This window comes from Camelus ferus, chromosome 9, assembly GCF_009834535.1.
Source record: "Camelus ferus isolate YT-003-E chromosome 9, BCGSAC_Cfer_1.0, whole genome shotgun sequence".
Taxonomy (NCBI): Eukaryota; Metazoa; Chordata; class Mammalia; order Artiodactyla; family Camelidae; genus Camelus; species Camelus ferus.
In genome coordinates this window covers 31,210,551-31,225,964 of record NC_045704.1, presented here as the reverse complement: position 1 = coordinate 31,225,964, position 15,414 = coordinate 31,210,551, and the positions used below count along the sequence as shown (strand labels likewise).

At 54.7% G+C, this 15,414-nt stretch overlaps 1 protein-coding gene across 3 annotated transcripts in view; it reads right to left on the bottom strand.

Annotated features, from left to right (window-relative positions):
* The window catches only part of NKD1 (NKD inhibitor of WNT signaling pathway 1), an 85,316-nt gene that overhangs the window by 3,265 nt on the left and 66,637 nt on the right, over positions 1-15,414 (bottom strand). For 2 of the 3 annotated variants that reach the window (XM_032486280.1, XM_032486282.1), the window contains 4 exons: positions 10,440-10,546; positions 7,042-7,137; positions 1,481-1,661; positions 911-995 (listed from right to left, as the gene is read on the bottom strand). In XM_032486280.1, coding sequence (XP_032342171.1) covers positions 911-995; positions 1,481-1,661; positions 7,042-7,137; positions 10,440-10,546 — 469 coding nt within the window. The remainder of the gene's footprint in view (positions 1-910; positions 996-1,480; positions 1,662-7,041; positions 7,138-10,439; positions 10,547-15,414) is intronic. The other variant, XM_032486281.1, reaches the window with a different exon arrangement.

Genomic DNA, 15,414 nt, shown 5'->3' with positions numbered 1-15,414 from the left:
AGGCCCAGAATGGGCCCTCCCAGTGTGTGTGCAGCACAGGGTGCAGGGAAGAGAGGTGACCATTCTCTCACTGCAGGATGCTGGGCTCCCTGCCCCTCCCCTTCAGGGGCCCCTGTGATCTGCCCACACCCACCTGCCTCCTCCCTGCTGCCCCCAGAACAGCCCCGCATATCTGTAGCCAGCCTGGGCCCCTCAGTTCTCAGTCCGGCCCCCACACCATGCTGTGTGCCTGCCTGGACGGCCTTCTCCCTTTCCCCTAAGCTAGTACTTGCCCGTCATTCCCTTTCCATGTTCGCAGCAGGTATCACACACTCACCCCTCCCATATTAGTTACTTCATATTACCGTTTACTCAACGCTTTTCTTCACCCAGTCTCTCTCTTTTCTCTTCCCTCCCTCTCTTCCCTTCCTTCCCTGTAGCTCAAAAAATAACAACAGGTGAAAGACAGATGCTGCCTTACCCACAATTCTGAAATCCAAAACGCCTGAAAACAAAGATTTTTCATAACCCATTTGGCAGCCAAGCTTGCTCTAAACAGATGTGAAAGTAGCCATAGTCTTTATCTCCCTTAGTGTGAGTATTTATACACGTCTCTGCAGAAATAGCGACGTACTAAATCCTGAGGTGCCTCTCAGACCCCAAATAGAATGCATGAGAAATACACCAGGAGACCCTTTCTCAAACCCAGCAAATGCCGGATTCCAAAACATCTGGCCCGAAGCATTTTGGATGAAGTGCTGTAGACCTACATTTAGCTATTTTGGAAAACTGAGTTTGATTTGTGAGCCTGTCCTCTGAAATCACTGCCCTCTGGGGAGAACACAGGACAGCGGCCTTCTGCTCAGAATCCCTCAGAGGCAGGTACACAGCTGGTGCTCAATCCGGGCTCAGAGGCCGTTGCCTGCTGTACCTGAGGAGGGCTCGCTGCTTCTTCTCCCAGCTTCGCAGCTCCTCGGCGGGCTTGGTCTCCGCTCTGGGCCTGGTGCTCTGCAGGTCTGAGTCCCGCCCGAGAAACAGCTGGTGAGTATCGTGTTCCTGCACCTGCCGGCCCCCTGGCTCCCCGGCTCCCCAGCCCTGCCCAGGTTGTCCCACTGCCTGGCACACAGCCCTTGAAAACTGACCCACAGCAGCTTCAGGACGGCTCTGTGGGGAGGGTTCCCCGAGCCAGGACTAAATAGAGAGGCCTCATAGCTACCTGCTCTGCTTAACTCCTCCCCCAGACTCACCTCCTCCCCAGACGCCTTAGCTGCCTTCCAGGGCCTGCCCACCCACACTCACCACAACACAAGCCTCTACTTGCTTGCCACGCCAGGCCCACCTCCAGTGCTCTGGAATTCCTTCCCTACCTAAACCCTACCCCTCCAGGACCTGCTCAGATCCCTCCTGTCCACAGAGCGGCTCGCAGGAGAGCCCCCAGGACTCCCGCCCACTCCTCCTAGCTGGGGATTTGACCCTTCCAGAGGGCTGGGAGTGGACTGACCCCCACGGCCAGGATGGGCCTCCAGCCCCTCACCGGGGTGATTGACAAGGATGCTCTTCCTGCTCTGGCTCCCATCGGGGGCCACGGTGAGCTTCACCCGCAGCGTCTTGCTCGATGTCGGGGAGTGGTTGACGGAGGAGTCGACCACCTCGTAGATGGTGTGCAGTAGGCTGGTGATGTCCTGGATGAGGAGGGAAGCAGAGCCCCACCCAGGCTTCAGTCACATGCATTTAAAACAAAGGATGGGGATGGGTACAGCTCAGTGGTAGAGCGCATGCTTAGCATGCACGAGGTCCTGGGTTCAATCCCCAGTACCTCCATTTAAAAAATAAAACAAAATAAAACAAAGGAATCAGAGGGCCTGGGGAATCTGATGGGCAGAATCCCCCTGGTTCCTCCAAAGCCCAGCATCAGGCAAACACTTGGATGTCAGAGGTTCATTGGGAGGGGAAGCAAGAGTGAGGGAACGAGGGAGAATGAATGATCTGAGAGCGCAGGAAGGGTGTAGGCAGCGGGGCTCAGTGGCACAAAGGCCCTCAGAGGGACTGTGTGGAAGTCGCTTCAGAAAACTCTCATCTGCTGCTGGTGGAGAGCTGCCCTGGGGATGCTACATCCTCTGGACCTCTGGGCTGTCCTGCAAAGATTAAGCCATCTCCCAGGCACCAGAGAAAGCTCTTATGCTGGGTACTAACAGGTAATCTTACAGGAAGGCCATGGATACAGTGGGGGCGGGTGTCAGCAGCGTCTGCTTCAGGTCTGATGAGCACCTTCTAGATGAAAAATGGAAAAGTGGATGTGTCCCTAAAGATAAGCTATTCTGTGAAAACTTGGCCAAATCTCATCTTCCCTCTGAGCCTCAGGTACCCCCTTAACCAGAACAGTGGTCTCCAATCCATGCTCCACAGGGCGTTTCAAATCCTTCTGATCGGGGGATGGAGTGGGGATTGGGTCCACCTCACTGGGTCTCCCTTTGTTCTTGGCATCTGCTAAGGTCCTTTGTCTGAAGGGAGGCTTTTAAATGATGTTGGAAACCTCTGGAAAAGGTATTTACTCTCCAGAGATCAAGCTCACAGATGGTCGATTATCTGCCCAGCATCTCTTTGGAACTCAGACGGACTCAGCCCGCTTTGCTCCTTACCCAGAAGCTCTTAGGCAGAGGTGACACCAAGCACTGCCATGGCCATGCAGGTGAGTGGATGGATGACCAGGAGTAGAGGGGCCACCTGGGATACTGTCCCCTGCCCACAGGAGGTGGCAGCCACCCAGCTCAGCTGCCTTGCAATGTGGCAATGCAGGCTGAGGGTCACTGCAGAGAAGCCAGGTGTCCAGAATCTCCTGTTACATCTTCAGAATCTTTGATACTGGCAACTAATTTAATTTTTTTCAACTCATTCCCTTCTGCCCCCCACCCCTGGCAACCACCATTCTCTGTCTCTCTGAATCTGACTCCTCTAGGTACTTCAAATAAGTGAAAGCACACAGCATTTGTCTTTTTGTGACTGGCCTCTTTCACTTAGCATAAGGTCCTCAAGGTTCATCCATGTTGTAGCATGTGTCAGAATTTCCTTCCTTTTTATTTATTTTTTTATGTTTTTTAAATTTATTTATTTATTATGACAGTTTACTTTATTTTATTTTTAACATTTTTTATTGAGTTATAGTCATTTTACAATGTTGTGTCAAATTCCAGTGTAGAGCACAATTTTTCAGTTATACTGTTTCCTTTTTAAAGCTAAATAACGTACCACGTATGGATAGGTCCCATTTTGCTTATCTATTCATCCATCAGTGGACTCTTGGGTTGCTTCCACCTTCTAGTTCTTGTGAGTAATGCCACTATGCACATGGCTGTACAAGTATCTCTTAGAGAATCTGCTTTCAATTCTTCTGGGTGTATACCCAGAAATGGAATTGCTAGATTGTATGGTAATTCTGTGTTTAATATTTTGAGGAACCTCTATACGATTTTCCATAGTGGCTGAACCAATTTAAATTCCCACCAACAGTGCACAAGGGTTCCCTTTTCTCCACATCCTCACCAACACTTGTTATTTCTTGTCTTTTCGATCACAGTCATCATAACAGGTGTGAGGTAATACCTCACTGTGGTTTTGATTTGCATTTTCCTGATGATTAGTGATGCTGAACATCTTTTCTTGTGCTTATTGGCTATTTATATATATTCTTTGGAGAAATGTCTGGTTAAGTCTTTGTCCATTTTTTAATCCAGTTGTTTTGTTGTTGAGTTGTAGGAGCTCTTTATGTATTCTAAATACTAATCCCTTCTCAGACACATGCTTTGCCGATATTTTCTTCTGTTCCATAGGTTGCCATTCACTCTGCTGATTGTGTCCTTTGATGCACAGATACTTTTAATTTTAATGTAGTCCAATTCATCTGTCTTTGATTTTGTGGCCTGTACTGGGCTGGAATATCTGGGGGCTAGATTGGGGCTGCCAGTTAGGATCTGGGCTCCAGCCAGTCACTGGCTGACTCACAGGGGATCCCAGCTCTTCTGGCAAAGCCCACAAAGGACCCCTCTTCTCCCTTCTCTTTCCCTTGAGCTGCTCTGCACAGCTACAGTTGCCCACTCTCTCTCATCATTGTAGGAAGCCCGTGAAAGGGGAGTCATTATCTCTATTTGACAGATGAGGAAAGTGAGGTCCACCAACATCGCCACCTAAGCATCAAATAGCAGGCCTGGGGTCCTGGTGTGCAATCCCAGAGGGTCCCAGCTGATTCAGGGTCTACAAACAAGTGAGCAATCCCAGCTGGAAAATCAGCCCTGTTGACTGCATAGAGTCTGGCACAGAGGAGTGGGTGCCTGTGAATATTGATGGTACAAATGAACACCTGAAGAATGAAGAGGGACTTTCTTCTGAGTTGGGAAGTCAGCCCAGATGCCAGCTGCAGGCTGTGGTTGCCGGGAGCCAGGAGCCGGTCTGCCCCAGCACGCAGGAACTTGCGTGCTACTAGCCAGAATGTGCGGAGGGGAATGGTATTTATAGTCAGATTGAAGGAGTGGCTTTGGGGCTAAAAATAGACCAGGGGAAACACCAGGCTGGGTCTTCCCTGGACTGGAAACCAACCTCCTTGCTCCTTGGCAGGGGAAAGACACCAGTGAAGGCTCTCTCTGGGGCTGGGGCACCCTCCCTGGAAATCCTCACTTCCTGGCTATTTCTCTTTTTACCAAGGGTTAAAGGAAAGCAGAATGCAGAATCAGAAAGCAATGACTGCCTGCAAGGTTCCTGTAAGGCCTCCTAGGTGGGGGGCACACCCTTTTTATCATCAGCTCATGAGGCTCCTCAGCCTCTTCTGAACCGGAAAAAAGGTGGTGGCGACGGGGGGCTGAGTTCTCTTGGCCACTGCACATGTTAGAAGAGAGGGAGCTTCCAGCACACCCCTGGAACCCAGGCTGGCTAGCCCAGAGATTTAACAAATAGGTGCCCCCCCCAATTCAGTTCCGTTACACAGGCTACTAGCCTGTGATGCTTCCCCTGTGAAGATAATGACATTGTAGCTGCCACTCCCAAACAGACTGGGAGGGTGGGGAACAGGGACTCCGCTCTCTGGAAAAAGAGTAACTCCTCACAGAAAGCATTGCAGCTGGAGGGCACTAGTGGGGGTCTCACCTAAACCATCCCCTATCTCCCCAGAGTCCCAAACTGGGAATGGTCTCCACTGCTTCTCAAACACCCAGGTCCCTCTGGGGGCTTTGCCTACCTCGAATCCATTTTCCCTTCTCCTAATAATAGCACTTTGATTTTATTTTGTGAGCCAAATCCATCCTCCCTCCCACTTTCAAGCGATGTGACTCACGTGTCAAATAACTTTCCCCTGACTCCAGAATGAGCACACGGCCCCAGAACTGGCCATTAAACACATCTTCACAAACTTATGGCAAAAATGACTGGTTCAGGACCAGACATGTGACCCAGTCAAAGCCAGTGAGATTCAGTTCTGGAACTCCAGCTGACATTCTGAATTTAGGGGTGGAGGGCGGCTGCAGACAGCATGGCATATAGATTGAAGCTATTAGCCATTGTCTTGCTCCTGCCAAAAGGAGAGCCTGCCTGATAAAGAATACAGAGGTAAGAAAACTGTGAAGAATAGTTAGTCCTAAAGACACTGAGCCCCTGGATCCAACCATGCCTGAAGTCAGTGCTCCTGGATTGAATTTCAGTAACATGTGCCAATACAGTCCTCTTTTTTTGTTTGCTTGTTTTAATTTATCTTAGTTTGTGTTGGAGTTCTGTCACACCCCAAAGAGTCTTGAATGATTAAAAAAGTCACTCACAGCTTCTTCTTCCAACCTGTTAGAACATCCTCTAAATCACAGCCTAAAGGAGAGATGGCCTTTTTTCACCCAGGTCTCCCCTCTGGCAACCCTCCCTGTACTATCTGCAGAGAAGAAAACACTGAGCCCTGAACCAGGACAGGGAGATAAGATGGCAAAGCTTCAGTTCTCCCTTGGAACACCCTGCAGCCCTCACGTGCTGGCCAGGGGGCAGGCGTGCAGCCAGCCATGCTAATCTCAGACCTCTATGCAGATCGGTTACAGGCCCCATGTGACCTGTCCTTTTGGCCTCTGGCTGAAGCCCTGTCTCCGGATAAGCAGTTAAGCAGCCACTGTACCAGTCTCCTCCATTTCCTTAAACACCCTGAGCACCTCACTCTCCCAGGCCCAGGGCTGTCCCCCAGCTTGGCACGCCGCACGGCTCAGCACCCACGTCACCTCCTCCAGGAGGCTTCCCTGCACACTCCCGCCCATTTTGGTCGGTCATACCACTCTGTTTATCTCCTTCACTGAACACATTCCAGTTTACAATGATCCTATGACTGCTTGGGCTCTGGTTCTCTCCACAGACCATCAGAGCCACACGGCTTGAAACTGCGTCTGTGTAGTTCCCCACTCTGCATCTCGTGCATGGGGGATGCACATGGCAGACGCTCCGTGTGCAGACCCAGGCGTGGAGAAAGTGTGAGAGGAACACAGGGAGGACAGAGATGCTCCATGTGGGAGGTTTGAGAGAAGAGAGACAGGCATGACCAGGGAAGGGTGAGGAGGAACAGGCTTGTGAACAGAGCCAGTGGCCAGGGGGAGGTGCTCATTCCTGCGTCAGTGAGGGAGGCATTGCCTGGCCTTCAGGTGCCCAGCCCACCCCAGCTCCTGGGCAGCCTAGCCAAGGTGGGAAGTGGCCTGGGGTGGTCCTGGCCCTGTCCCACAGCTCCGGGACCTGAGAGAGAAGGAGATAGGACAGCACTCCACTGGGGCCCAGGCTTCTCTAGGGAGGCCTCGTGGCTCTGTGCCTCCCTCTTGCCCTGCTGCCCTGTCCCATCAGCAGGGACAGCACCTCGGCTGCCCTGTCCTCTCTGTCACCTCTCCCTTGCTCATAGGTCTCCCTGAAGCTCCTAACACCCTCGCTCCTGCCCTCCCTACCTGCCCTGAGGAGCTGGGCCGACTTCAGGAGAGGGGAAGGGGCAGCAGAGGTGTGCACACTATGAACACTCCTGTGCCCAAGGGCGTGGCCGGTGGCGGGAGGCCGGGCGGGTGCGCTCACCTCACGGGTGACCTTGCCGTTGTTGTCAAAGTCATACAGGGTAAAGGTCCACTCCTGCCGGCTGTCCTCCTCCACAGACACGTCACACTGGAGCTCCTGGACACACACAGGCAACAGACGAGCGTGGCTGGTCACCTAGCGGCTGTAACACCTGGAGGCCAGGTCACGGGGCTGCCACCTCCCTGCTGCCTTCCCCAGACCCCACATGAAGAGGAGCATCATGATTGAGACATGATGGGCCTGGGAGAAGTGCCTGCCGGGGGGGGCCAGATAGTCTCTGGGTCTTCAAAGGCCAAAGAAACACAAGGGGGTGTCTAGGAGGAGGCTTTGCGGCCTCAGGAAGACTGAACTTGGACCAAGGGCTAAGAGCTACTAGAAGACACGGGAACAGTAACTCAGGGAGCCATGGCGGCACTCCCAGGGAGGGCGCCTGAGCTGGGAGGCAGGAGAGGAAGAGCATTAAGAGCTAAAGTTCCAGAGTCAGCCCCAGGTGCCAGCCCGCGCTGGGCCCTCCACAGCCGCGTGAACTTGGGCAAGGCCCTGCTCTTCTCCGTGCCTCAGTTTCCCCTCATAAATTATGGAAAACATGGTATTGGCCTCCTAAGGTTGTTGGGAGCATAAACTGTGGTGCCCCATGTCCCCTCGGCCCCCTCCGCGTTCCCCTGTAGTGGTGGTGGGCAGGTACCGGACTGCCCACCTCAAGCACCGGGTTTCCCTGTCCAGTGGCCACAAAGAGTCAGGAACTGAATGCCCAGAGGCAACCTGAACAAGGGAGAGGCTGAGCTGGGGGACACATCTGAGCGTGTTCTGCATGGCTCTCCAAGAGGCCTCAGCAGACGGAGCCTGGCTGCCTGTGACCCACTTACCAACCCCCATTACGGGCGTCCCTCCTTCCCTACTCCCCAGGATCACCTCCCAAGTCCTGTCTCAGGGTCTGCTTTGGGGAAACAAATACGTAAGCTGCTTGGCACAGAGAAAAGCCCAATTAATGGTGGCAGCTGCTATTGTCTTTGTTGGAACGATTAATACAACAATGACGTCATCTTCATCTCTCCCACAGCCTGAGGTGTCCAACCACAGGGACCCGGAGTGGGGAAGCGGTGAGCTCCGCCACTGGCGGCACATACGCGGGGGCTGGCTGAACATCAGAGAGAAAGTGGCCAGAAAGGATGGACGTTTGGGGAAAGAGAATCCACAAACAGCCTTTAAGATCTACAAGTTCTATGAAAACAAGCAAAGACGCCCCCAGACCATCCTGTCCCACGTCTGCCTCCCCTTTGGCACAAGGACAAGCTCAGCCCCCTAGAGAAGGGAGATGCCCAGCCTCCCAACGCCAGGGGTGTGAGCCCCAGCACGGCGTCCCTGCCCCTGTCTTCTGCAGCTCAGAGCCGCTTCCCTCCAGCAGTTCTCGGGCGGCCCATGCTGAGTTCAAAGTCAGCCTTCCCTCAGTTGTGACAAGCCTGTCTGATACCTGCCAAGTGCCCGCTCTGCTCTCCCGGGTACCGCTTCGTGCAGCACAGCACTCACCCCGCACATGCACACACACACAAGCACGCACACACATACATGCATGAACACACATATGCACACATGCGCGCTCACACACACACACACACACACACGGTGTTCACCTGATTCCTTCTCCCAGCCCCTCCACTTGGCTCCAAAGACAGCTTGGGTTAGAAGTTTGGAGACACAGGTTAAGTAACTACCCCATCTCCCGTGACCTGCGTCATGGGCATCTTGTCCACCCCCCACCATCTGGACCCATCAGGTGAGTCTTCCTCATGGACCATGGATGAGTCATGGGTGGTCAGCCAGCCCCACTCCAGAAGCAGACCCTCTCCAGCTTCCAGGGAGGCGAGATGTCTGGGTCTGGCCCTTCCCTCTGCTGCTGGGCTCGGCGCTCAGCTTTGCCAAGCATCACCAGGAGACTTGCAGGGACCCAGGAAGCGGTGAGCCACCCCAGCTCCTCAACCAGATGCTGCCTGCCCTGCTCGGCTCCTGCATTCAGGGCCCTTGGCAACCTGTCTTACCCCTTTTCCTGCTTCATCTCCCCCAGGCCCCAGCACACTCAGCCTCCTATTCCCACACAGCAGGCCCATGCTGGCAAGCTGCCAGGCCTTCGATCCTGCTGTTCCCTCCACCCCAAGTGCCCTCCTCTTCCCAAAGGCCCCCCCGTGCGTCACCGCTTCCAACTCCTGCTCCTATGCCCAGAAGTTCAGCTCAGACACCTGCCCCCCTCAATCTCTGCTTGCAGCCACTGCTCCCTCTTCCTGGCCCCATCACTCTGCACCCCTTCAGCCTGACTAAGGTGAACCCCCTGCCCTCCCAGCCCCGTGCCCCCAAATCCCCATCACATCACCGACTGTGCAGTGACTGGGTCTGGGTCACTCATCTGTCCCCCTCACCACACTGTGTTCCCTGAAGGCAGGAGCCACGCCCAATTTGCTGCCGGGTTCCCTGGTACCAGCGGGTGTCAATCAGCATTGGTTAGAAGGAAGAAGGAAAGTGCTTACTCTGCACTGGATGCCCTTTTGAGCACTTGAATGCCTTAGGTCATGATGCTGATGGCATTCCAATAAGACAACGTCGTTACTGTCCCCGCTTCCCAGGGGAGGGGAGTGGGGCAGCAGCAGAGCTGGGAAATGAACCCCCCACCTTGCTGGCTCCAGAGCTCTGCCCTAGGGATGTCGTGAAGGAAACAGAGAAGGAAGGAGGGAGGGGAAAGGTGGGTGGGGAGAAGCCGGTGGCTCGGAGTGGGCAGGCCTGGGTCTCTCTCTTAGCACCTGGCCCTGTGCTCGGCACACAGAAGGAGCTTAATATAATATTCAGGGAGAGATGGGGCAGACTATGGGCTCTGGGTGGGCATGTTGCTTTTGGTGTTGACCCTCCGAGGAAACTGAGTACCCAGACAGAGTTAGGGACCTGCCCAAGGCCTCCTGCCTCCTGCCTCCTGAGAGCCCCCACGTGTTCCCCAGGACAGCCTCGGGAGCTGGAAGGAAAGGTTTCTTTCACCAACGAGGAAACTGAGGCCCAAATAAGAAGGTGGTCCACCTAGCACTGTAGCAGCAGCACCAGGGCCAGCGTGCTGTCTCCCCTTGCCCACCCACATGTCCTTCCCCCAGACCACCAGGCCACTCCCCAGTGGCATCCTCTGGCCACCACCCTGTGCTGAGAGCATGAGCTGGGAGGGGAGGGCAGTGGAGCCCCCAGGCCTGCGCTGAGCTGGGGCAGCCCCGGCTGGGGCAGGAGGAACCTCTCCCAGAAGGCAGCTCTTCACACAGGAGGGGAGGGGCCTTCCCATCCGGAGAGGTCTCTGTTTCCCTCCTCAAAAAGCACCACCGGGAAGAGAAAACCCTTCTGTCCAGGGCCCAGCACCAGGAAAGGGAACTTACTTCAAACTTCAGCTGCTTCTTGGAGCCCGGGCAGGATTCGCTCACCTTCTCCATCCTCTTCTCATCCCCACTCGCCAGCCCGTCTGTCTTCTCGGGAGGCAGGGCCACTGCAGGGGAAGACAAGGGAGAAAGTATGAAGAGGAGGGTCCCTCGCCTCCCCACACCCAGACGCCAGACTGCGGGGCCACCACGCTCACTGTGGCTTTGTCCCGAGGATGTCCTCACCTCAGTGCTGGGGCTCGTTCCTGTCCTGCCGGTTTGCTGGAGTCAAAATCACTCTGTTCTCTGGCCCCAGTAACGCCCAGGGCTGTCCCAGGGGAGATGCTCACCAGATGCTCAGGTCACCCTAGTGGGCCCCTCTGTTCTCTGCCCTGACTTCGCAGCCCAGGAAAGCAGCCAGGGCAGTATTGGGCTAAAGAACAGGTAAATGAGGGCAAAGGGGTGCTTTTGGAGCCCAGAGGGAGCCTGGGACCCTGGCCATTTTCTGCAGTCGTGCTGCCTTCCATGAGGACATTTTGGCGTCCTCAAAGATGCCACTGGCCTGGACCCAGCATGGCACACTGGTAGGAGGTCAGGAGGATGGACAGAAATGGAGTTCAATGGGGTGGGTGCAGGGCACACACACGTGCACGCACGCACACGCATGCACACACAAGTGCACACACACGCATACCACGGTATCTCCAGCAGCCTGCTCTCCCTGTGCCTCTCACTCTGCCTCTGCTCACCTAGAGGGCCCGCCCTCTGCCAACGGGGTCGAGCAGAGGGCTCTGCGGTCCTTGTGTGTCCTCCCAGGAGCAGTGGGAAGATGGGCACGAAAGCCCATGGCCTGTGGACATCATTTTCCCAACAATACCCGCAAGAGGTGCCCGGGGGACAGCCCGAGGGAGCAGCCATCATCCCTGAGCTAGGACTCAGTCCAGGAGGTCCCCACAAGACCCCTTCAGCCCCTTCTGCCCACTTTGTCTCATCCTGACAAAGGTAACCTGAGTCTGACTGGGCGTGTGCTTCGCCAGAACATCTTCACAGCTGCTCTCATTAGATTCCCTCAGCTGCCCTGGGGCAGTGATTCTGTTGTCCTGTTTTCCAGGGGAGCAAACGGAGCCTGGCTCCCACTCGAGGAACTGTCCCCCCGATGCCCTACTGGGGTGGCCCAGGAGGACCATGTAAGGAGCTGAGATAGCTGGGCAAGGGCCCCAGCCATCGATGGGCTTTCTTGGGAAGTCAAAGGCCTGAAGAAATGAGGCCACAAAAATGAGGCCAGGAAACTGGCGGTGGGGGGGGCTTTGCCTCTCCCCCACCCCATCCCCCCCACCACACTCGCACACCCCAGCTTTGCAGACCAGGACCCAAGAGTGGCTGCTGGGAAAGGTATGGCCAGAGCTCCTCTAGTTGGGACTGAGCCCCAGCGTCCGGCTTGTTCCTGCCCTGTGGGCCCAGCAGTTATCCACAGCACTCTCCATGGGGCCCTTCCCACCATGGGGACCTCCGGGCATAAAGATAAGGCAGTGATCTCACACAGTGCTGACTACACTGTTTATCAACTCAGTCCTCACGGCAACCTTGTGAGGCAGTCACTATTATCAGCTCCACTTTCCAGATGGGAAAACTGAGGCACAGGGAGGCTAAGCACTTTGCTAGTATATGATGGGGCTGGGACTGGAACTCAAGTGGCCTGGCTCATGCTCTCGACCACTCCATGGTGTTCCTGGCTTGGTTAAGGAGACTTGAGGCCTCTCACAGCCAACCGGGGGAGAGGTGAGTCTCTGCTTGGGTTCTGATCCCCCCTACGCTGTGTGTGGTCTTGGGCAGGTGTCTCACATAGGTGTCTCAGTTTCCCCAACTGTAAAATGGGGATGAGAACAGTCCTCCCCAGAGGCTTCTTGTGTGGATTCAAGGAGCTTTGCGGGAAAGGGCTAAGGGCCCAGGGCCAGCACACAGGGTCCAGCCATGAGTAGTAACAGTCTAGGGAATGACGTCCCCAAACATTTAATCTTTTGGAAATCAGGAAGTGAGTAGTTAAGTTTTCTAGAAACTAAGGCTTTTGGATATAGACCCAAAAGCATCGTATCAAATACAAACAGGCTGGGTGGGGATCAGGACAGAGAGGGAGGACATAAAGATAAGGATGCTCTGGCCACCAGGCCAGACAGGCGGGGACAGGAAGGCCACAGCGGCCAGAGACTGACTGGGCTTCATCACAGTTCCCCTCCTGGCTGGGACTGGGGGCTGGGGCAGCCATGCCTGGATGCCTCCTTCCTTCTCTTCACCTCAGGCACACCCAGTGGGATGCAGGGAGCCCTCAGCTCACAATGCCCCCATATCAAGGCAACAACTCCCTAGAGCTGTCCAGGGGTCCAGCTAGAGACCCCGTCTCAGTCACAGACTCAGCTCCTCCCTGGTGGCTTCACAGAATGAGGCCAAGGAGGACAAAACTAAAAGATCTGGCTCCTCGGTGACCCTCAGGATGGGGGACACCTGGCATCCTCATCCCTGGGGTGGTCGTCAGGGAAGGCCACAGATGCTGACCGCTCCTGGTGTAGTGGATAAACCAAGTCCAGCCCTTCCTGTCCCGCTCCGGCATGGCACCGAGCCCCAGGGAAGTCAGGTGGGAGATTGGCCAGTGACCCAAAGACAGCCAAGCATATGGCCTGCATCACCCAACCCCTCCATCTGAAATCTCCTAGTGTCCTGCTGGGCCAGAGCTGCTGCCATCACGGGAAGAAGAAAAAGAAAAAGAAGAAAGGAAAACAAAGGCCAGATCCATCTTCAAAGCTGCTGCCTCCTCCGCAGAGGTCCTGGCTGGAGATGGAAGCCAGCCAGGCTTACCGAAACCAAACTTCAAGTTCAAAGGGAAGTTATCAGAAAACCACCTTCAGGTTCAATGTTGCCTTTCAAGTTCCACTTGATAAAACCCAAAGAAAAGAAACCTCTGTCCCTGCTCTCCTTCCCTGGAGCACCTCTCCTCCTGACACCCTCAGGTCCTCCCCTGCCTGCCCTCCTTTCTCCTCTCCCCGGGCTGGAGGGAAACATCCCCCTCCATCCCTTATCTTTTTCATGTCTTCTCCAAAGACCAAGGCACCCTGACCTGTCCTCTCTTAACCAGTGGGTCCCATCCCTCAGTCCATCCAGCTCAGATGTCCACCAGGGGCCCCTATCCAGGGGCCAGGCACAAATGGGCAGTAAGACTGGCAGCCACCTGCCTTGGGGTCTAGGAGCCAGGAACAAAGACAGTCAGCACCGCTTTGCCCCCACCAAAGAGAGCCTTTCTCCTCCTCACTGTCCCCTGCCCAATGGCCAGAAGAGGTATCAGAAAGCTATGCAGACTCCAATGCCAGGGGCCGGGGCTGTGTACATCCACAGGTGAACCCTCTGAAACCAAACAACGTCAAACTGCCACCCGGCCCCAGCCATCCCTGTGCGGAACAGATCACCCTCCCTCCACCCCTCCATCCTCGGGCTTGTAGGCAGGTGGGAGAAGGGTGAATGGGGGTCACTGCAGGCTGCCTGGGGCCAACCAGCCAGAGAAGAGCAATAGTTTTGTCAAGATGGGTTTTAGCACTAGAGCCCGAGCCCTGCGCCTGTCCCTTACTCCTGTTCAGCCCAGTGATGATCTTTTGTGGGGCATAATTTCAGGGGGACTCCGATCATTCTTCAGTGGCCACAGTACTAGCACTGCTAACCTGACAGCAGGAAGGAAAGCAGTGGAAAGGGTAGGAGAAAAATGGAGGGAAGGGACAGATTGAGGAGGAAGCAAAGCCCCTCCCTGCCCATGGAGTACCCTTGGGTGAACTAGAGCAGGGACTGGCAAACTACAGCCCGTGAGCCAAAGCCAGCCCACTGCCTGTTTTTGTCAGTAAAGTTTTACTGGGACACAGTGACACTCACACCCAGTGTATGTGGCTGCTTAGCCAAAGATCATGGCTGAGTTGAGAAGCTGCAAGAGACCCTCCAATGCCCACAAAGCTTAAAATATGTACTTTCCTGAAAGCCCTTGACAGAAAAGTGTGGGGATCGCACCTTAGGTCAGTACAGCTCTGCACACCCACCAGCGTACATCCTTGACAGGCACAGTGCATGCTGAACTTCACCTGCTGCTCACCTGCTTAACCAGAAACCCTTGTGCAGTACACAACCTGCCCAACCATACACAGTAGCTATGGAAGAAAGAAAATGTCAACTATGCTTTCTTAAAACCAAATCTTAGCTCAGACAGGTCTGGAGCAATGTGTGAAGCGCCTTCCTTTGGAAGCTGTTTTCTGTCCCTCCTCTCATCATGGCCACAGCCACAGCCACGAGGAGCCAGCCGGCCGGCGGTGTTTACCAGATGATGGCTCTGTCCCACATTAGCTCCCAACCTGGCATCTCTCCACCCCCAGCAACTGCCAGATTAAATGCATTACTTGACCATCTTCACCCGGCTCCCTTTGATGTTCCCTTCTCAAGCTTCAAAATACCTTTTGGAGGGAGATCAGACAGCATTAAACAGAATTACTAATTAATTAAGCAAAGTTAAATTTTAAACACTGTTTGTTGTGTTAGCCAAAAGCCTGAACAGAACAGACTTCTTTTCCTCCACTGAGATCAAAGACAGTCTCTTCCCTCTCCCCTCCCCCAGTTTAAAAAAAAGGGGGTTGGGTGGGGTGGGGAGGAAGAGAGAAAGAAAGAGTGCTTGAGGAGCACTGAGCACAGGGAGAGTAGGAAATACCTGAATGGGGGCAACTTTGATCACGGGTGCCCCACGCCTACCCACGGACCCAACGGGTGGCATCCGGGGCTCATTTGGGACCGCACGCTGGGAGAGCCATGGCCACTTTCCTGGGACTGTTTACCCAAGCAAATAACAGCAACCCAGGGAGCAGAATGGCACCACCCAAACAGCGTGAGAAGAAGGGCTGTGAAATAAAACAGACCCACCCTCCCAAGATCCTACCCTCCTGAGCTAGATGAGCCCCTCGGGGCTCTTCCCCCTGAG